Source organism: Scyliorhinus torazame, chromosome 31 (genome assembly GCF_047496885.1).
Source record: "Scyliorhinus torazame isolate Kashiwa2021f chromosome 31, sScyTor2.1, whole genome shotgun sequence".
NCBI classification, from domain to species: domain Eukaryota; kingdom Metazoa; phylum Chordata; class Chondrichthyes; order Carcharhiniformes; family Scyliorhinidae; genus Scyliorhinus; species Scyliorhinus torazame.
Window position 1 is genome coordinate 4,629,525 of NC_092737.1, and position 20,554 is coordinate 4,650,078.

A 20,554-nucleotide genomic window follows, 5' to 3' on the forward strand; every position below is an offset into this window, starting at 1 on the left:
GGACCCCAGGCAGGAAAAGGGCACCACTGCCCACGGCAGGATAATCGGACATAGTCCGGAGGGCAGAATTGGACGCAGGAGGCAAAAATATGCTGGGGTGGGGGCTGTCAGGAAGGAATTACCCAAGGAAATGAGGCCATTTGGCCCAGGGGGTCCAAACTGGCCTCCCATTGGCAATTGGGATGGGCTAGCACACCAAAGATGGCCCAAATGGCCTCCATTACTGCGGCAACGCTCCACAGAGACGAGGCAGGAATGGAAAGGAAACCCCAGGATGCCAGTAGGTTGATTTGCCTCTCTCCCCCTCACCCACACACACACACAACTTGAGTAAGGGGGTGGACTGTCCCTTTAAGCTCAATTGGCGCGCTGCCAGTATCCCCGGTCGACGCGGAGGGGGCGTGGCCAGGGCCGGGGTGACGAGGGATGGAAGGTCGGGGGGCCCGGGACACGCCTTCGGGCCCGCCTCCCAGGCCCCGGCCACGCCCCCTGCAACGCCCCCAGGCCACTGACAAGCCCGCGGCCACGCGCCCGCCCCGCTTGGCCCCGTTGGCAGGGCGACGGCGCCAACTGCCAGCCGCCGGCCGCGTCCTCTCCCATTGGGCCGGCCGGGCTGGGCAGGAGGCGCTGATTGGGGGGAACGGCAGTCAATCAGGCGGCGGAGGCGGGGCCAACGGTTCCCCCGGCAACGGAGAGAATAAAAATCAACCCAGAGCCAGGACTGAGGGAGCTCTGTCCAGCACTGAGGGTGGGTCAGTGCTGAGGGTCAGTGCTGAGGGTCAGTGCTGAGGGTCAGTGCTGAGGGTCAGTGCTGAGGGTCAGTGCTGAGGGTCAGTGCTGAGGGTCAGTGCTGAGGGTCAGTGCTGAGGGTCAGTGCTGAGGGTCAGTGCTGAGGGTCAGTGCTGAGGGTGGGTCAGTGCTGAGGGTCAGTGCTGAGGGTCAGTGCTGAGGGAGGGTCAGTGCTGAGGGTCAGTGCTGAGGGTGGGTCAGTGCTGAGGGTGGGTCAGTGCCGAGGGTCAGTGCCGAGGGTCAGTGCCGAGGGTCAGTGCCGAGGGTCAGTGCTGAGGGTCAGTGCTGAGGGTGGGTCAGTGCTGAGGGTCAGTGCTGAGGGAGGGTCAGTGCTGAGGGTGGGTCAGTGCCGAGGGTCAGTGCCGAGGGTCAGTGCTGAGGGTGGGTCAGTGCTGAGGGTGGGTCAGTGCTGAGGGTCAGTGCTGAGGGTCAGTGCTGAGGGTCAGTGCTGAGGGAGGGTCAGTGCTGAGGGTCAGTGCTGAGGGAGGGTCAGTGCTGAGGGAGGGTCAGTGCTGAGGGTCAGTGCTGAGGGTCAGTGCTGAGGGTGGGTCAGTGCTGAGGGTGGGTCAGTGCCGAGGGTCAGTGCCGAGGGTCAGTGCTGAGGGTGGGTCAGTGCTGAGGGTGGGTCAGTGCTGAGGGTCAGTGCTGAGGGTCAGTGCTGAGGGTCAGTGCTGAGGGAGGGTCAGTGCTGAGGGTCAGTGCTGAGGGAGGGTCAGTGCTGAGGGAGGGTCAGTGCTGAGGGTCAGTGCTGAGGGAGCGCCGCACTGTCAGAGGGTCAGTACTGAGGGAGTGCCGCACTGTCAGAGGGTCAGTACTGAGGGAGCGCCGCACTGTCAGAGGGTCAGTACTGAGGGAGTGCCGCACTGTCAGAGGGTCAGTACTGAGGGAGTGCCGCACTGTCAGAGGGTCAGTACTGAGGGAGTGCCGCACTGTCAGAGGGTCAGTACTGAGGGAGTGCCGCACTGTCAGAGGGTCAGTACTGAGGGAGTGCCGCACTGTCAGAGGGTCAGTACTGAGGGAGTGCCGCACTGTCAGAGGGTCAGTACTGAGGGAGTGCTGCACTGTCAGAGGGTCAGTACTGAGGAAGTGCTGCACTGTCAGAGGGTCAGTACTGAGGGAGTGCCGCACTGTCAGAGGGTCAGTACCGAGGGAGTGCCGCACTGTCAGAGGGTCAGTACCGAGGGAGTGCCGCACTGTCAGAGGGTCAGTACTGAGGGAGTGCCGCAGTGTCAGAGGGTCAGTACTGAGGGAGTGCCGCACTGTCAGAGGGTCAGTACTGAGGGAGTGCCGCACTGTCAGAGGGTCAGTACTGAGGGAGTGCCGCACTGTCAGAGGGTCAGTACTGAGGGTCAGTGCTGAGGGTCAGTGCTGAGGGTCAGTGCTGAGGGTGGGTCAGTGCTGAGGGTGGGTCAGTGCCGAGGGTCAGTGCCGAGGGTCAGTGCTGAGGGTGGGTCAGTGCTGAGGGTGGGTCAGTGCTGAGGGTCAGTGCTGAGGGTCAGTGCTGAGGGTCAGTGCTGAGGGAGGGTCAGTGCTGAGGGTCAGTGCTGAGGGAGGGTCAGTGCTGAGGGAGGGTCAGTGCTGAGGGTCAGTGCTGAGGGAGCGCCGCACTGTCAGAGGGTCAGTACTGAGGGAGCGCCGCACTGTCAGAGGGTCAGTACTGAGGGAGTGCCGCACTGTCAGAGGGTCAGTACTGAGGGAGTGCCGCACTGTCAGAGGGTCAGTACTGAGGGAGTGCCGCACTGTCAGAGGGTCAGTACTGAGGGAGTGCCGCACTGTCAGAGGGTCAGTACTGAGGGAGTGCCGCACTGTCAGAGGGTCAGTACTGAGGGAGTGCCGCACTGTCAGAGGGTCAGTACTGAGGGAGTGCCGCACTGTCAGAGGGTCAGTACTGAGGGAGTGCCGCACTGTCAGAGGGTCAGTACTGAGGGAGTGCCGCACTGTCAGAGGGTCAGTACTGAGGGAGTGCTGCACTGTCAGAGGGTCAGTACTGAGGAAGTGCTGCACTGTCAGAGGGTCAGTACTGAGGGAGTGCCGCACTGTCAGAGGGTCAGTACCGAGGGAGTGCCGCACTGTCAGAGGGTCAGTACCGAGGGAGTGCCGCACTGTCAGAGGGTCAGTACTGAGGGAGTGCCGCAGTGTCAGAGGGTCAGTACTGAGGGAGTGCCGCACTGTCAGAGGGTCAGTACTGAGGGAGTGCCGCACTGTCAGAGGGTCAGTACTGAGGGAGTGCCGCACTGTCAGAGGGTCAGTACTGAGGGAGTGCCGCACTGTCAGAGGGTCAGTACTGAGGGAGTGCCGCACTGTCAGAGGGTCAGCACTGAGGGAGTGCCGCACTGTCAGAGGGTCAGCACTGAGGGAGTGCCGCACTGTCAGAGGGTCTCCGTTTGTCCCCTCAACCAACCCCATGAAACCTTGGTGCCGTTTCCCCTACTTGCTGTGCCTGGGCCTGTTGCTGTGCATCAATTGGCAGCTGCATTGTAACGGGTGACCCCTCTGAAATGAATTAGCATGTGTAGGCCGCTGCTCGGGACTGCCTCACACTCACCATGCAATGTTCTTTCCCGCAGGAACGTCGTCGAGGCTTCAAGGATGGACAGCCGGAGGAGCTTTTCCTGGCAAGCCAGCCACCGGTCATCCTCCCTCTCCATTGGAATGTCAGACTATTCTGGCATCGATTACAGCCATTCGATGAAGGGAAAAGATGGTGAGGCAGTCTGTGATAGCCTGGCCACCACGTTTGTTGAGAGCGGAGACCAATTCCCCACCACATCAAGGCTTGCCTTAATTTGTTCCTTTGTATCCTTGAGGCCAATACAAAATCTTGTATTATGTTACGGACAATGGGGGGGGGGGGGGGAAACAAACTGAACCCCTCAATTGCCTTCCCCTTAGTGCCGTCAGTCTGAGGTTTTGGAGAGGGCTTGAGGTGTGGTTGATTCTTAGCTCCCCAATGTGTTTGAGGTGAATTTAGGAATAACCCGAGCATGGCTTTGGTGAATTTGAATGGGAAATGTTATTTATTCGCACCTTCCCTTCTAACCGCTGCCCCCCCATCACTTCCACGGTAAAAGAAAGTGCTCCACTTTTACAAATTGTCAATAGAAGAATGCTCCCCAGTTCACATGCGTCGCTTGCTATTGAGAAAACACTCTTGTGGGTCTGGTGAAGAAGGAAGTCTGTCCCATATCCGCCACCATTTGGGAGTACACTATGTTTAACAAGACTGAGACTCTCTTACCTTCTATGTTGTGGGAGGCTCTTAAGGTGGTCATCAGTGCGGGGGGGGTGGGGGGGTGGGGGGGGAGATAATTTCCTACGCGGCACAGCAGGAAAGGGTTGGGAGGTTGGAGTGGAGGTGGCTGGTGGATTCCACACTGGAGGTGGACCGTCCGCACACTCTTGTCCCTGCACCAGACTGGCTGGCGAGTAGGAAAAAGTCGCAGACGCGATCTGATTCGCTCTGGGCGGGTAAGGCGGTGAGCCAGCTAAAATTGAAGAGTCCCCCGGGTGGCTCGAGGTTCCGAATTCCATACAGGGTCAGCTGGAGGCGAGCTCTTGACGTGGTTCTAGCCTGGGGGCCTTGGTAACTGCCTCACTTCTGTTTATGCCCCTGCAGAATTTACCTCTGGTCCGGTAGTGGTGTCAGCTCTGAGGATTTGGAGGCAGCTTAAACAACATTTTCAGCTCGTCTCCATGTCGTTGTTAGCCCCTATTTGTTGGAATCATCTCTTTGTGCCAGCGGGTTAGACTAAAAATTGGGGTCATGGGGGAGGGGGAGGGGGAGGGTCTGGAGAGTTTTGGGGAGCTGTGTGAGGAGGGTGGGTTTGGGGACGTGTGGGCGGAGGGTGGGTTTGGGGACGTGTGGGCGGCGGGTGGGTTTGGGGTCGTGTGGGCGGAGGGTGGGGTTGGGGACGTGTGGGCGGAGGGTGGGGCTGGGGACGTGTGTGGGCGGAGGGTGGGTTTGGGGACGTGTGTGGGCGGAGGGTGGGTTTGGGGACGTGTGTGGGCGGAGGGTGGGTTTGGGGACGTGTGTGGGCGGAGGGTGGGTTTGGGGACGTGTGGGCGGAGGGTGGGTTTGGGGACGTGTGGGCGGAGGGTGGGTTTGGGGACGTGTGGGCGGAGGGTGGGTTTGGGGACGTGTGGGCGGAGGGTGGGTTTGGGGACGTGTGGGCGGAGGGTGGGTTTGGGGTCGTGAGGGCGGCGGGCGGGGTTGGGGACGTGTGGGCGGTGGGCGGGGCTGGGGACGTGTGGGCGCAGGGCGGGGCTGGGGGGCGTGCGGGCGCAGGGCGGGGCTGGGGACGTGCGGGCGGAGAGCGGGGCTGGGGACGTGCGGGCGCAGGGCGGGGCTGGGGGGCGTGCGGGCGCAGGGCGGGGCTGGGGACGTGCGGGCGGAGAGCGGGGCTGGGGACGTGCGGGCGGAGGGGGGGGGCGTGCGGGGCGCAGGGCGGGGCTGGGGACGTGTGGGCGCAGGGCGGGGCTGGGGACGTGTGGCGCAGGGCGGGGCTGGGGACGTGTGGGCGCAGGGCTGGGGACGTGTGGGCGCAGGGCTGGGGACGTGTGGGCGCAGGGCTGGGGACGTGTGGGCGCAGGGCTGGGGACGTGTGGGCGCAGGGCTGGGGACGTGTGGGCGCAGGGCTGGGGACGTGTGGGCGCAGGGCTGGGGACGTGTGGGCGCAGGGCTGGGGACGTGTGGGCGCAGGGCTGGGGACGTGTGGGCGCAGGGCGGGGCTGGGGACGTGTGGGCGCAGGGCGGGGCTGGGGACGTGTGGCGCAGGGCGGGGCTGGGGACGTGTGGGCGCAGGGCTGGGGACGTGTGGGCGCAGGGCTGGGGACGTGTGGGCGCAGGGCGGGGCTGGGGACGTGTGGGCGCAGGGCGGGGCTGGGGACGTGTGGGCGCGGGGCTGGGGACGCGTGGGCCCGGGGCTGGGGACGCGTGGGCGCAGGGCTGGGGACGTGTGGACGTGTGGGCGCGGGGCTGGGGACGTGTGGGCGCAGGGCGGGGCTGGGGACGTGTGGGCGCGGGGCTGGGGACGCGTGGGGCTGGGGACGCGTGGGCGCGGGGCTGGGGACGCGTGGGCGGCGGGTGGGGACGCGTGGGCGGCGGGTGGGGACGCGGTGGGCGGCGGGTGGGGACGCGTGGGCGGCGGGTGGGGACGCGTGGGCGGCGGGTGGGGACGCGTGGGCGGATGTGCAGACTCCGCACAGACAGTGACCCAAGCCGGAATCGAACCTGGGACCCTGGAGCTGTGAAGCAATTGTGCTATCCACAATGCTACCATGCTGCCTTACTGTCACTGGCTTGGGTCACTGTCTGTGCGGAGTCTGCATGTTCTCCCCGTGTCTGCGTGGGTTTCCTCCGGGTGCTCCGGTTTCCTCCCACAGTCCAAAGATGTGCAGGTTAGGTGGATTGGCCATGATAAATTGCCCTTCGTGTCCGAAATTGCCCTTCGTGTCCGAAATTGCCCTTCGTGTCCGAAATTGCCCTTCGTGTCCGAAATTGCCCTTAGTGTTGGGTGGGGTTACTAGGTTATGGTGATAGGGTGGAGGTGTTGACCTCGGGTAGGGTGCTCTTTCCAAGAGCCAGTGCAGACTGAATGGGCCGAATGGCCTCCTTCTGCACTGTAAATTCTAAATTCTATGACTGCTGCTCCCAGTGACTATCAGTGGGCTGTCCAGGTTGTGTGGGCGCGTTCCACGCTGGGTGTACGGAGTGACTCTGTTTATTGTGATATGTTATATTGAGCGTTGAGAGAGTGAATCTTGTCCTGATGTACACCCAGTCTCACACTTTCTTTTATTTTCCCTCTTTCTCCCATGCATCGGACCAACAGAAGACGTCAAGACCAGTCTGAAGTGGCATTCGATAGACCACAGCCTGGTGAGCATAATAATAGGAGGGCTGGGGAGCAGCCCTGCCTTGTCCGTTCTTACAGGAGAGGTTGTGACCTTTTCCTTGGCAGGGGGGTGGGGATTCTCTGGAGAAGGATCCTGCTCTTAATCCTCTCCTGGGTTAGCAGGGCTGGAGGAAGTGGGCCCGCATTCTCCTGCATCCATGGTGGTTTATTCCGGGGCGGTCACTGAGGCGTGCCTTCCCCTGTTTCAAGTTGAGTCACTTAATGGAGGGTAGGAGAGAGGGGTTGTGAGGGAGAGGGGCACGGAGGAGGCAATGGGTAATAGGGAAGGTGGTGAGGGAGAGAGCTGAGAAGAGATGGGAGAGGGGAAGAAAGGAGGGGGTCGCGAAGAGAAGGTTGGGGTGAAGTGTGGAGGAGGGGTATGGTTGGGGAGGGTGAAGAGGGTTAGGAGAGCGCAGAGAGGATGGGGGTGTCGGAGGGAGTGGTCAAGCGAAGGAGGAGTGGAGAGGATTGTAGGAGGGGAGGGGAGGGAATGTTCCACCTGTTTTGTGGCACGGTGGTCACGGCGCCAGGGTCCCGGGTTCGATTCCCGGCTTGGGTCACTGTCTGTGCCGGGTCTGCACGTTCTCCCCGTGTCTGCGTGGGTTTCCTCCGGGTGCTCCGGATTCCTCCCACAAGTCCCGAAAGACGTGCTGCTAGGTGAATTGGACCAGAATTCTCCCTCTGTGTACCCGAACAGGCGCTGGAATGTGGTGACTAGGGGCTTTTGACAGTAACTTCATTGCAGTGTTAATGTAAGCCTGCTTGTGACAATAATAAAGATTATTAATTATTATTAGAATGTGCAAGATGGAACTTGAAAAATGAAATTAGGAGAGCATAGAGGGGACATGAAAGGATACTGGCAGATAAAATAAAGGAAATCCTAAGTTGTTTTACAAGTGCATTAAGAGTAAAATGATAACTGGGGAAAGAGTCGAGCCCATTAAAGGCCACAGGGGTAATTTGTGTGTGGAGCCGGAGGATGTAGGTAGGGATCTAAATGAATACTTTGTGTCAATGTTCACTCGTGAGAGGGACAATGTGGGTGTAGAAACCAGGGAGAAGGACTGTGATAAAATTACAGAGATTAACACAGACAGAGAGGAGGTTCTGAGTGGTCTGGCAGGGTTAAAGGTCGACAAATCTCCGGGACCAGATGAAATGTATCCCAGGTTGCTGAGTGAGGCAAGGGAGGAAATAGCAGGGGCGTTGGCAATAATTTTCAATTCCTCTCTGGCCACAGGCGAGGTGCCGGAGGACTGGATGAAAGTAAATGTGGTTCCATTATTGAAGAAGGGAGGAAGGAATAAAGCAGGAAACTACAGGCCAGACGGTCTAACCTCAGTGGGGGAGAAACTATTGGAAGCAATTCTGAGAGACCGAATTAATCTGCGTTTGGAGAGGCAGCGATTAATCACGAACAGTCAGCATGGTTTTGTTAAAGGGACATCATGGGCGTCATTCTCCGACCCCCCGCCGGGTCGGAGAATGGCCGTTGGCCGCCGTGAATCCCGCCCCTGCCGGTTGCCGAAGTCTCCGGTACCGGAGATTGGGCGGGGGCGGAAATCGGGCCGCGCCGGTTGGCGGGACCCCCCGCTCAATTCTCCGGCCCGGATGGGCCGAAGTCCCGCCCAGAAATTGCCTGTCCCGCCGGTGTAAATTAAACCTGGTATTTACCGGCGGGACCAGGTGGCGTGGGCGGGCTCCGGGGTCCTGGGGGGGGCGCGGGGCGATCTGATCCCGGGGGGTGTCCCCACGGTGGCCTGGCCCGCGATCGGGGCCCACTGATCCGTGGGCAGGCCTGTGCCGTGGGGGCACTCTTTCCCTTCCGCCTCTGCCACGGCCTCCGCCATGGCGGAGGCGGAAGTGACTCTCCCCACTGCGCATGCGCGGGAAACTTTCCGCGGCCGCTGACGCTCCCGCGCATGCGCCGGGAAACTGTCAGCGGCCGCTGACGCTCCCGCGCATGCGCCGCATTTCCACGCCAGCTGGCGGGGCAACAAACGCCATTTCCGCCAGCTGGCCGGGCGGAAATCCCTCCGGCGTCGGCCTAGCCCCTCAATGTTGGGGCTCGGCCCCCAAAGATGCGGAGCATTCCGCACCTTTGGGGCGGCGCGATGCCCGTCTGATTGGCGCCGATTTGGGCGCCAGTCGGCGGACATCGCGCCGTTGGGGGAGAATTTCGCTCCTGGTCTGACCACCTTGAGTGAATTTTTCGAAGAGGTGACCGGGTATGTAGATGAGGGAAATGCGTTTGACGTCGTCTACTTGGATTTCAGCAAGGCTTTTGATAAAGTTCCACACGGGAGACTGATAGCGAAGGTAAGAGGGATCCAAGGAATTTTGGCAAATTGGATCCAGAATTGGCTGAGTGGCAGGAAGCAGAGGGTGATGGTCGAGGGGTGTTTTTCTGACTGGAAGCCTTTATCCAGTGGGGTCCTGCAGGGATCAGTGTTGGGGCCCTTGCTGTTGGTAGTTTGACTTAGGCATGAATGTAGGAGGGTTGATCAGTAAATTCACAAATGATGCACTAATTGGTGGGTTGGTATATAGTGAGGAGGATATGGCCTTCGATTACTGGAGGATATAGCCCGGCTGGTCAGATGGGCTGGTCAGGGGCAAATGGTGTTCAATCCGGATAAGTGTGAGGTAATGCACTTGGGCAGGACAAACAAGGCAAATGAATACATGATAAACGGCAGGACCCTGGGAAGCACCGAGGATCAGAGGGACCTTGGTGTGCATGTACACCCGTCCCGAAAGGTAGCAGAGCAGGTGTATACAGTGGTTAAGAAGGCAATTGGTATACTTGCCTTTATTAGCCGAGGCTTGGAGTTTAAGAGCGGTGAGGTTATGCTGGAACTATATAAAGCGTGAGTTAGGCCACAGCTAGAGTATTGTGGGCAGTTTTGTAATCCACATTAAAGGAGGGATGTGATCGCACTGGAAAGGGGGCAGAGGAGATTTACCAGGATGTTGCCTGGGCTGGAGAGTTTTAGTTATGAAGAGAGATTAGATAGACTGGGGTTGTTTTACTCGGGGCAGAGGAGACTGAGAGGGGACGTGATTGAGATGTATAAAATTATGAGGGGCACAGATAGAGTAGACAGGAAGAAACTTTTCCCCTTGGTGGAGGGATCAATGACCCGGGGGCAGAGATTTTAAGGTGAGGGGCAGGAGGTTTCGAGGGGATGTGAGGAAAAACCTTTCACCCAGAGGGGGGTGGGAGTCTGGAACTTGCTGCCTGAAAGGGGGGTGGAGGCAGAGACCCTCATAACATTTAAGAAGTATTTAGATGTACTCTTGTGATCCCAGGGCAGACACGGCTATGGGCCCAGTGTTGGGAAATGGGATTAGAATAGTTAGGTGGTTATTTTTGACCGGCACAGACGCCAAGGGGCGAAGGACCTTTTCTGTGCTGTCGACCTCCCTGACTCTATAAAGGAAAGTTTAACTCTGATCACAACAGCAATGACATCTATTTATTTAGCCTGTTTAATGCAGTTAAACGTCACAAACTACTGCACAGGAGGCAGTGATCATTCACACTGAGGCACATAAGGCCATATTCGGACTTGGGAGCAAAAAACCTGACCAAAGGGTTAGGCTTTACAGACTGAGGAAGAGAGAGAGGGAGGTGGAGGGGTTTTGAGAGGGAATTCCAGAACTTAGGGCCCAAAGCCCCAATGTGGAGCGATTAAAATTGGGGAGGGGCAGAATGAAAGGAACACCGAAGTCTGCAGGAGCATAGTGTTATGGGCCAGGGTTTAGAGAACCCCAAAGTGCATCATGGAGTTCACCTGACCCACAACTTTTACTAGATTGTGGTATGGGGAGCACACGGCCCACTCTACAGGTGTGGGACAGCAGAAATGGAAAAGTATTTTTTAAAGCAAAACAATGTTTATTCTATGAACTCCAGTTAACCTTTTTAAAACAGAACATCTTAGCAACCATCAATTCAAATACAACCCCCAAAGAATACAACAAACTACATAATCCATAAGCTGTCTTTTTAACATCCATAAGACTTTAAAAAAATAAATTTTAACAGAAGCACATCAGGTTAAAGTCACTACTGAGAGCAGTTATTAGTTTTAAATCACCAAAGGATCGATTTACAGTTTTTAAGATTACAGAGGGAGACTCTAATACCCCTTCTGGCTGTGACTGCAGCTATCCAGCTCTGAAAACAAAACTAAAACACACCCTGCAGTCTGCTCAAAAACAAAAGTAAAAAGCTGACAGACAGCCCAGCTCCACCCACTCTCTGACATCACTGCTGTAGTAAACACCCATTTCTTAAAGGTACTCTCACTACAGATATTTATATACACACCCATTTATAAACACCCATTTCTTAAAGATACTCTCGCATAACAATAGGAAAAGGAACAAGGTTTTTTACCCAACTTCACACGCTCCATTTCCCTTACTACTTTTGGTTAACAAAAATCTATCATCCTCATTTAAAACTTGCCATCATCCGCGCCAGCTGCCACTCCCGGAAGAAGAGTTGAACATAGAACATAGAACAATACAGCGCAGTACAGGCCCTTCGGCCCACGATGTTGCACCGAAACAAAAGCCATCTAACCTACACTATGCCATTATCATCCATATGTTTATCCAATAAACTTTTAAATGCCCTCAATGTTGGCGAGTTCACTACTGTAGCAGGTAGGGCATTCCACGGCCTCACTACTCTTTGCGTATAGAACCTACCTCTGACCTCTGTCCTATATCTATTACCCCTCAGTTTAAAGTTATGTCCCCTCGTGCCAGCCATATCCATCCGCGGGAGAAGGCTCTCACTGTCCACCCTACCCAACCCCCTGATCATTTTGTATGCCTTTATTAAGTCTCCTCTTAACCTTCTTCTCTCCAACGAAAACAACCTCAAGTCCATCAGCCTTTCCTCATAAGATTTTCCCTCCATACCAGGCAACATCCTGGTAAATCTCCTCTGCACCCGCTCCAAAGCCTCCACGTCCTTCCTATAATGCGGTGACCAGAACTGTACGCAATACTCCAAATGCGGCCGTACCAGAGTTCTGTACAGCTGCAACATGACCTCCCGACTCCGGAACTCAATCCCTCTACCAATAAAGGCCAACACTCCATAGGCCTTCTTCACAACCCTATCAACCTGGGTGGCAACTTTCAGGGATCTATGTACATGGACACCTAGATCCCTCTGCTCATCCACACTTTCAAGAACTTTACCATTAGCCAAATATTCCGCATTCCTGTTATTCCTTCCAAAGTGAATCACCTCACACTTCTCTACATTAAACTCCATTTGCCACCTCTCAGCCCAGCTCTGCAGCTTATCTATATCCCTCTGTAACCTGCTACATCCTTCCACACTATCGACAACACCACCGACTTTAGTATCGTCTGCAAATTTACTCACCCACCCTTCTGCGCCTTCCTCTAGGTCATTGTTAAAAATGACAAACAGCAATGGCCCCAGAACAGATCCTTGTGGTACTCCACTTGTGACTGTACTCCATTCTGAACATTTCCCATCAACCACCACCCTCTGTCTTCTTTCAGTTAGCCAATTTCTGATCCACATCTCTAAATCACCCTCAATCCCCAGCCTCCGTATTTCTTGCAATAGCCTACCGTGGGGAACCTTATCAAACGCTTTGCTGAAATCCATATACACCACATCAACTGCTCTACCCTCGTCTACCTGTTCAGTCACCTTCTCAAAGAACTCGATAAGGTTTGTGAGGCATGACCTACCCTTCACAAAGCCATGCTGACTATCCCTGATCATATTATTCCTATCTAGATGATTATAAATCTTGTCTCTTATAATCCCCTCCAAGACTTTACCCACTACAGATGTGAGGCTCACCGGTCTATAGTTGCCGGGGTTGTCTCTGCTCCCCTTTTTGAACAAAGGGACCACATTTGCTGTCCTCCAGTCCTCTGGCACTATTCCTGTAGCCAATGATGACATAAAAATCAAAGCCAAAGGTCCAGCAATCTCTTCCCTGGCCTCCCAGAGAATCCTAGGATAAATCCCATCAGGTCCCGGGGACTTATCTATTTTCAGCCTGTCCAGAATTGCCAACACCTCTTCCCTACGTACCTCAATGCCATCTATTCTATTAGCCTGGGGCTCAGCATTCTCCTCCACAACATTATCTTTTTCCTGAGTGAATACTGACGAAAAATATTCATTTAGTATCTCGTCTATCTCTTCAGACTCCACACACAATTTCCCATCCCTGTCCTTGACTGGTCCTACTCTTTCCCTAGTCATTCGCTTATTCCTGACATACCTATAGAAAGCTTTTGGGTTTTCCTTGATCCTTCCTGCCAAATACTTCTCATGTTCCCTCCTTGCTCGTCTTAGCTCTCTCTTTAGATCCTTCCTCGCTACCTTGTAACTATCCATCGCCCCAACCGAAACTTCACACTTCATCTTCACATAGGCCTCCTTCTTCCTCTTAACAAGAGATTCCACTTCCTTGGTAAACCACGGTTCCCTCGCTCGACGCCTTCCTCCCTGTCTGACCGGTACATACTTATCAAGAACACGCAGTAGCTGATCCTTGAACAAGCCCCACTTATCCAGTGTGCCCAACACTTGCAGCCTACTTCTCCACCTTATCCCCCCCAAGTCACGTCTAATGGCATCATAATTGCCCTTCCCCCAGCTATAACTCTTGCCCTGCGGTGTATACTTATCCCTTTCCATCATTAACGTAAACGTCACCGAATTGTGGTCACTGTCCCCAAAGTGCTCTCCTACCTCCAAATCCAACACCTGGCCTGGTTCATTACCCAAAACCAAATCCAACGTGGTCTCGCCTCTTGTTGGCCTGTCAACATATTGTTTCAGGAAACCCTCCTGCGCACACTGTACAAAAAATGACCCATCTATTGTACTCGAACTATATCTTTTCCCGTCAATATTTGGAAAGTTAAAGTCTCCCATAATAACTACCCTGTTACTTTCGCTCCTATCCAGAATCATCTTCGCCATCCTTTCCTCTACATCCCTAGAACTATTAGGAGGCCTATAAAAAAACTCCCAACAGGGTGACCTCTCCTTTCCTGTTTCTAACTTCAGTCCATACTACCTCGGAAGAAGAGTCCCCATCTAGCATCCTCTCCGCCACCGTAATACTGCTCTTGACTAGCAGCGCCACACCTCCCCCTCTTTTGCCTCCTCTCTGAGCTTACTAAAACACCTAAACCCCGGAACCTGCAACATCCATTCCTGTCCCTGCTCTATCCATGTCTCCGAAATGGCCACAACATCGAAGTCCCAGGTACCAACCCATGCTGCCAGTTCCCCTACCTTGTTTCGTATACTCCTGGCATTGAAGTAGACACACTTCAAACCACCTACCTGAACACTGGCCCCCTCCTGCGACATCAAATCTGTGCTCCTGACCTCTATACTCTCATTCTCCCTTACCCTAAAACTACAATCCAGGTTCCCATGCCCCTGCTGCATTAGTTTAAACCCCCCCAAAGAGCACTAACAAATCTCCCCCCCCCAGGATATTTGTGCCCCTCAGGTTCAGATGTAGACCATCCTGTCTGTAGAGGTCCCACCTTCCCCAGAAAGAGCCCCAGTTATCCAGAAATCTGAATCCCTCCCGCCTGCACCATCCCTGTAGCCACGTGTTTAAATGCTCTCTCTCCCTATTCCTCATCTCACTATCACGTGGCACGGGCAACAACCCAGAGATAACAACTCTGTTTGTTCTAGTTCTGAGCTTCCATCCTAGCTCCCTGAAAGCCTGCCTGACATCCTTGTCCCCTTTCCTACCTATGTCGTTGGTGCCAATGTGGACCACGACTTGGGGCTGCTCCCCCTCCCCACTAAGGACCCGGAAAACACGATCCGAGACATCACGTACCCTTGCACCTGGGAGGCAACATACCAAACGTGAGTCTCTCACGCTCCCACAAAATCTCCTATCTGTGCCCCTGACTATAGAGCCCCCAATTACTAATGCTCTGCTCCTCTCCCCCCTTCCCTTCTGAGCAACAGGGACAGACTCCGTGCCAGAGGCCCGTACCCCATGGCTTACCCCTGGATGTCCCCCCCCCCACAAGTATCCAAAGCGGTATACTTGTTTCTCAGGGGAACGACCGCAGGGGATCCCTGCACTGACTGCTTTTTCCCAGTCCCTCTTACAGTTACCCACCTATCTCCAATCTTTGGTGTAACTAATTCCCTGAAGCTGCTATCTATGACCCCTTCTGCCTCCTGAATGATCCGAAGTTCTTCCAACTCCAGCTCCAGTTCCCTAACTCGGTCTTGGAGGAGCTGGAGATGGCAGCACTTCCTGCAGGTAAAATCAGCAGGGACACTAACGGCATCCCTCACCTCAAACATCCTGCAGGAGGAACATTGCACTCCCTTCCCTGCCATTCCTCCAACTTTCTACCAAGATCTGGCTAACAACTAAATTAAATTTTTATAAAAAATATTAATAATATAATAAAATATGGTACTTACCTCAGACCAATGGGTTTTATTATTAGGTTAGAGGAGGAGGGCGGGTGGGAGACGCTACACGTGTAGTGTCTCGGGTTTCCTCTCCACCAGAATTTATTGGTGAGGGTCTTCCCAGACGTCCGCGGGTCGACTTCCTGTTCCCGCCTAAAAAACTAATTTAAAAAAAAAAAAGAAAAATTCTCAGCTCCTGCTGAAATTGACTAACCAGCCAGCTCCACTCCCGCCGAAATCGACTGGCCTGCCCCTGCAAAGACAAGTGCTTTTAAAGGACAGACTTGCCTCCCAGCAACCACTTCCGCAATGCTCCCGCTGAAACTGACTCACCAGCTGTTCTCCCGCCGAAATCGACTGGCCTGCCCCTGCAAAGACAAGTGCTTTTAAAGGTTGACTTACCTCCCAGCAGCCACTTCCGCAATGCTCCCGCTGAAACTGACTCACCAGCTGTTCTCACGCCGAAATCGACTGTTGAGTGTGAAAGTGTCTCCTAACTTCACTCCCCAAAGGTCTGTCTCTAATCTTTGGACTCCGCACCCTCCCTGGTCCTAGACTCGCGCTCCAAACAATGGAACTAGTTCCTCTCTGGCCACCCTATCTGCTCCCCAACAGATCGTGAAAACTTTGATCGAATCACCCCCTTTAACCGTGAAGATTCCAGGGAGTACATTCCTAGTTTGTGGAATGAGAACACGGAGCGCCGGCAAAACGCAACAGGTCTGGTAGTACCTGCAGCGAGAGAAACGGTAGCCGTTCCGAGTCCGATCTGACTGTTCCTCCTAATCTCTCCTCGTCATTCAACCCTCGGAGCCAACCCTTGGATACAGAACTGGCTAGGCCATAGAAGGCAGAGAGTAGCAATGGAGGGATGCTTTTCTAATTGGAGGGCTGTGACCAGTGGTGTCCCACAGGGATCAGTGCTGGGACCTTTGCTCTTTGTAGTATATATAAATGATTTGGAGGAAAATGTAACTGGTCTGATTAGTAAGTTTGCAGACGACACAAAGGTTGGTGGAATTGCGGATAGCGATGAGGACTGTCGAAGGATACAGCAGGATTTAGATTGTCTGGAGACTTGGGCGGAGAGATGGCAGATGGAGTTTAATCCGGACAAATGTGAGGTAATGCATTTTGGAAGGTCTAATGCAGGTAGGGAATATACAGTGAATGGTAGAACCCTCAAGAGTATTGAAAGTCAAAGAGATCTAGGAGTACAGGTCCACAGGTCATTGAAAGGGGCAACACAGGTGGAGAAGGTAGTCAAGAAGGCATACGGCATGCTGGCCTTCATTGGCCGGGGCATTGAGTATAAGAATTGGCAAGTCATGTTGCAGCTGTATAGAACCTTAGTTAGGCCACACTTGGAGTATAGTGTTCAATTCTGGTCGCCACACTACCAGAAGGATGTGGAGGCTTTAGAGAGGGTGCAGAAGAGATTTACCAGAATGTTGCCTGGTATGGAGGGCATAAGCTATGAGGAGCGATTGAATAAACTCGGTTTGTTCTCACTGGAACGAAGGAGGTTGAGGGGCGACCTGATAGAAGTCTACAAAATCATGAGGGGCATAGACAGAGTGGATAGTCAGAGGCTTTTCCCCAGGGTAGAGGGGTCAATTACTAGGGGGCATAGGTTTAAGGTGAGAGGGGCAAGGTTTAGAGTAGATGTACGAGGCAAGTTTTTTACGCAGAGGGTAGTGGGTGCCTGGAACTCGCTACCGGAGGAGGTGGTGGAAGCAGGGACGATAGGGACACTTAAGGGGCATCTTGACAAATATATGAATAGGATGGGAATAGAAGGATACGGACCCAGGAAGTGTAGAAGATTGTAGTTTAGTCGGGCAGCATGGTCGGCACGGGCTTGGAGGGCCGAAGGGCCTGTTCCTGTGCTGTACATTTCTTTGTTCTTTGTTGTCCTTTGGAGGCCCCGGGAGTCAGTTTCAAATCCTTGGGAGAACTGGAGGGAGGAGATTACAGAGATGGGGAGGGCGGGGGGATTTGAAAAAGAGGATTAAGTTTAAAATTGAAGTGTTGCCGAACCTTGGGATGACTTGGCCTTGGGCGGCACGGTGGTGCAGTGGTTAGCACTGCTGCCTCAGGGCACCGAGGACCCGGGTTCGATCCCGGCTCTGGGTCACTGTCCGTGTGGAGTTTGCACATTCTCCCCGTGTCTGCGTGGGTCTCACCCCCACAACCCAAAGATGTGCAGCGTAGGTGGATTGGCCACGCTAAATTGCCCCTTAATTGGGGGAAAAAAATAATTGGGTACTCTAAATTTATTTTAATAAAGGGATGACTTGGACGCTTTTCCCAGCCAATGATTTAGTTTGGAATAAGAAGGCGAGTGGAACGCTGTACTTCAATCCGAGAGGAAGTGAACATAAGAGTAAGGTTGTTTCCACTGGAGCTTCGGGGAGTGAGGGGGTGACGTGATTGGAGTACATACGATCCTGGACGATCTGGGCAAGGTGGACATCCAAGGTGGATGTTTCCTCTTGTGGGTGAGCCCAGAACTGGGGGACACAGTTTTAAATTGGGAAGGGGGGTGGGGGTGGGTCACCCTTTTAGGACAGAAATGAGGACATTTATTTTTACCTCCGAGGGTTGTGCAGCTTTGGAAGTCTGTGCCTCAGAAGGTGGTAGAGGTAGTGGTTGGGGTGGGGGTCACTGAATATTTTCAAGGCGGATATAGATAGATTCTTGTCAGGAAAGGAGAATAAAAGGTTATCGGGCGTAGGTGGGAGTGTGGAATTCGAAACACAAACAGATCGGCCGTGATCTTATTGAATGGTGGAGCAGGCTCGAGGGGCCGAATGGCCTAATCCTGTTCCGACTTCGGGTGGAATCGTTTTGTTCAGAAATTTGCAGTCAAAGGTCCCGTAAACAACAATGATAGAAATGACCAAGTTAGCTGAGGTATCTGGGTGTGGAACGTCAGACAGGAGCATTGCCACGGCACCATCTGGTTTAGCACAGGGCTAAAGAGCTGGCTTTTAAAGCAGGCCAGCAGCACGGTTCAATTCCCATACCAGCCTCCCCGAACAGGCGCCGGAATGTGGTGACTAGGGGCTTTTCACAGTAACTTCATTTGAAGCCTACTTGTGACAATAAGCCATTTTCTTCATTTCATTTTTTCATTTCCATCTCCAGACAACTCATCCAATGACCCCTCACTGTGCGGCACTCCCTCTCGGCTGTGTGTCCCCTCACTGTGCGGCACTGCCTCTCGGCTGTGTGTCCCCTCACTGTGCGGCACTCCCTCTCGGCTGTGTGTCCCCTCACTGTGCGGCACTGCCTCTCGGCTGTGTGTCCCCTCACTGTGCGGCACTCCCTCTCGGCTGTGTGTCCCCTCACTGTGCGGCACTGCCTCTCGGCTGTGTGTCCCCTCACTGTGCGGCACTCCCTCTCGGCTGTGTGTCCCCTCACTGTGCGGCACTCCCTCTCGGCTGTGTGTCCCCTCACTGTGCGGCACTCCCTCTCGGCTGTGTGTCCCCTCACTGTGCGGCACTCCCTCGCGGTTGTGTGTCCCCTCACTGTGCGGCACTCCCTCGCGGCTGTGTGTCCCCTCACTGTGCGGCACTCCCTCGCGGCTGTGTGTCCCCTCACTGTGCGGCACTCCCTCTCGGCTGTGTGTCCCCTCACTGGGCGGCACTCCCTCTCGGCTGTGTGTCCCCTCACTGTGCGGCACTCCCTCTCGGCTGTGTGTCCCCTCACTGTGCGGCACTCCCTCGCGGCTGTGTGTCCCCTCACTGTGCGGCACTCCCTCGCGGCTGTGTGTCCCCTCACTGTGCGGCACTCCCTCTCGGCTGTGTGTCCCCTCACTGTGCGGCACTGCCTCTCGGCTGTGTGTCCCCTCACTGTGCGGCACTGCCTCTCGGCTGTGTGTCCCCTCACTATGCGGCACTCCCTCTCTGCTGTGTGTCCCCTCACTGTGCGGCACTCCCTCTCTGCTGTGTGTCCCCTCACTGTGCGGCACTCCCTCTCTGCTGTGTGTCCCCTCACTGTGCGGCACTCCCTCTCTGCTGTGTGTCCCCTCACTGTGCGGCACTCCCTCTCGGCTGTGTGTCCCCTCACTGTGCGGCACTGCCTCTCGGCTGTGTGTCCCCTCACTGTGCGGCACTCCCTCTCGGCTGTGTGTCCTCTCACTGTGCGGCACTGCCTCTCGGCTGTGTGTCCCCTCACCGTGCGGCACTCCCTCTCGGCTGTGTGTCCCCTCACGGTGCGGCACTCCCTCTCGGCTGTGTGTCCCCTCACCGTGCGGCACTGCCTCTCGGCTGTGTGTCCCCTCACTGTGCGGCACTCCCTCTCGGCTGTGTGTCCCCTCACCGTGCGGCACTGCCTCTCGGCTGTGTGTCCCCTCACTGTGCGGCACTCCCTCTCGGCTGTGTGTCCCCTCACTGTGCGGCACTCCCTCTCGGCTGTGTGTCCCCTCACTGTGCGGCACTGCCTCTCGGCTGTGTGTCCCCTCACTGTGCGGCACTCCCTCTCGGCTGTGTGTCCCCTCACTGTGCGGCACTGCCTCTCGGCTGTGTGTCCCCTCACTGTGCGGCACTCCCTCTCGGCTGTGTGTCCCCTCACTGTGCGGCACTCCCTCTCGGCTGTGTGTCCCCTCACTGTGCGGCACTGCCTCTCGGCTGTGTGTCCCCTCACTGTGCGGCACTCCCTCTCGGCTGTGTGTCCCCTCACTGTGCGGCACTCCCTCTCGGCTGTGTGTCCCCTCACTGTGCGGCACTGCCTCTCGGCTGTGTGTCCCCTCACTGTGCGGCACTCCCTCTCGGCTGTGTGTCCCCTCACTGTGCGGCACTGCCTCTCGGCTGTGTGTCCCCTCACTGTGCGGCACTCCCTCTCGGCTGTGTGTCCCCTCACTGTGCGGCACTCCCTCTCGGCTGTGTGTCCCCTCACTGTGCGGCACTCCCTCGCGGCTGTGTGTCCCCCTCACTGTGCGGCACTCCCTCGCGGCTGTGTGTCCCCTCACTGTGCGGCACTGCCTTTCGGCTGTGTGTCCCCTCACTGTGCGGCACTCCCTCTCGGCTGTGTGTCCCCTCACTGTGCGGCACTGCCTCTCGGCTGTGTGTCCCCTCACTGTGCGGCACTCCCTCTCGGCTGTGTGTCCCCTCACTGTGCGGCACTGCCTCTCGGCTGTGTGTCCCCTCACTGTGCGGCACTGCCTCTCGGCTGTGTGTCCCCTCACTGTGCGGCACTCCCTCTCGGCTGTGTGTCCCCTCACTGTGCGGCACTCCCTCTCGGCTGTGTGTCCCCTCACTGTGCGGCACTCCCTCTCGGCTGTGTGTCCCCTCACTGTGCGGCACTGCCTCTCGGCTGTGTGTCCCCTCACTGTGCGGCACTCCCTCTCGGCTGTGTGTCCCCTCACTGTGCGGCACTC

General features: G+C 55.8%; 1 protein-coding gene across 1 annotated transcript in view; it reads left to right on the top strand.

Moving 5' to 3' along the window:
- The first annotated feature begins 653 nt into the window (after nt 1-653).
- Nucleotides 654-20,554, top strand: part of dnah2 (dynein, axonemal, heavy chain 2) — a 314,816-nt gene continuing 294,915 nt past the window's right edge. Inside the window, exons 1-3 of the mRNA XM_072493227.1 lie at nt 654-748; nt 3,357-3,493; nt 6,621-6,667. Coding sequence (XP_072349328.1) covers nt 3,379-3,493; nt 6,621-6,667 — 162 coding nt within the window. The 5' untranslated portion in view covers nt 654-748; nt 3,357-3,378. The remainder of the gene's footprint in view (nt 749-3,356; nt 3,494-6,620; nt 6,668-20,554) is intronic.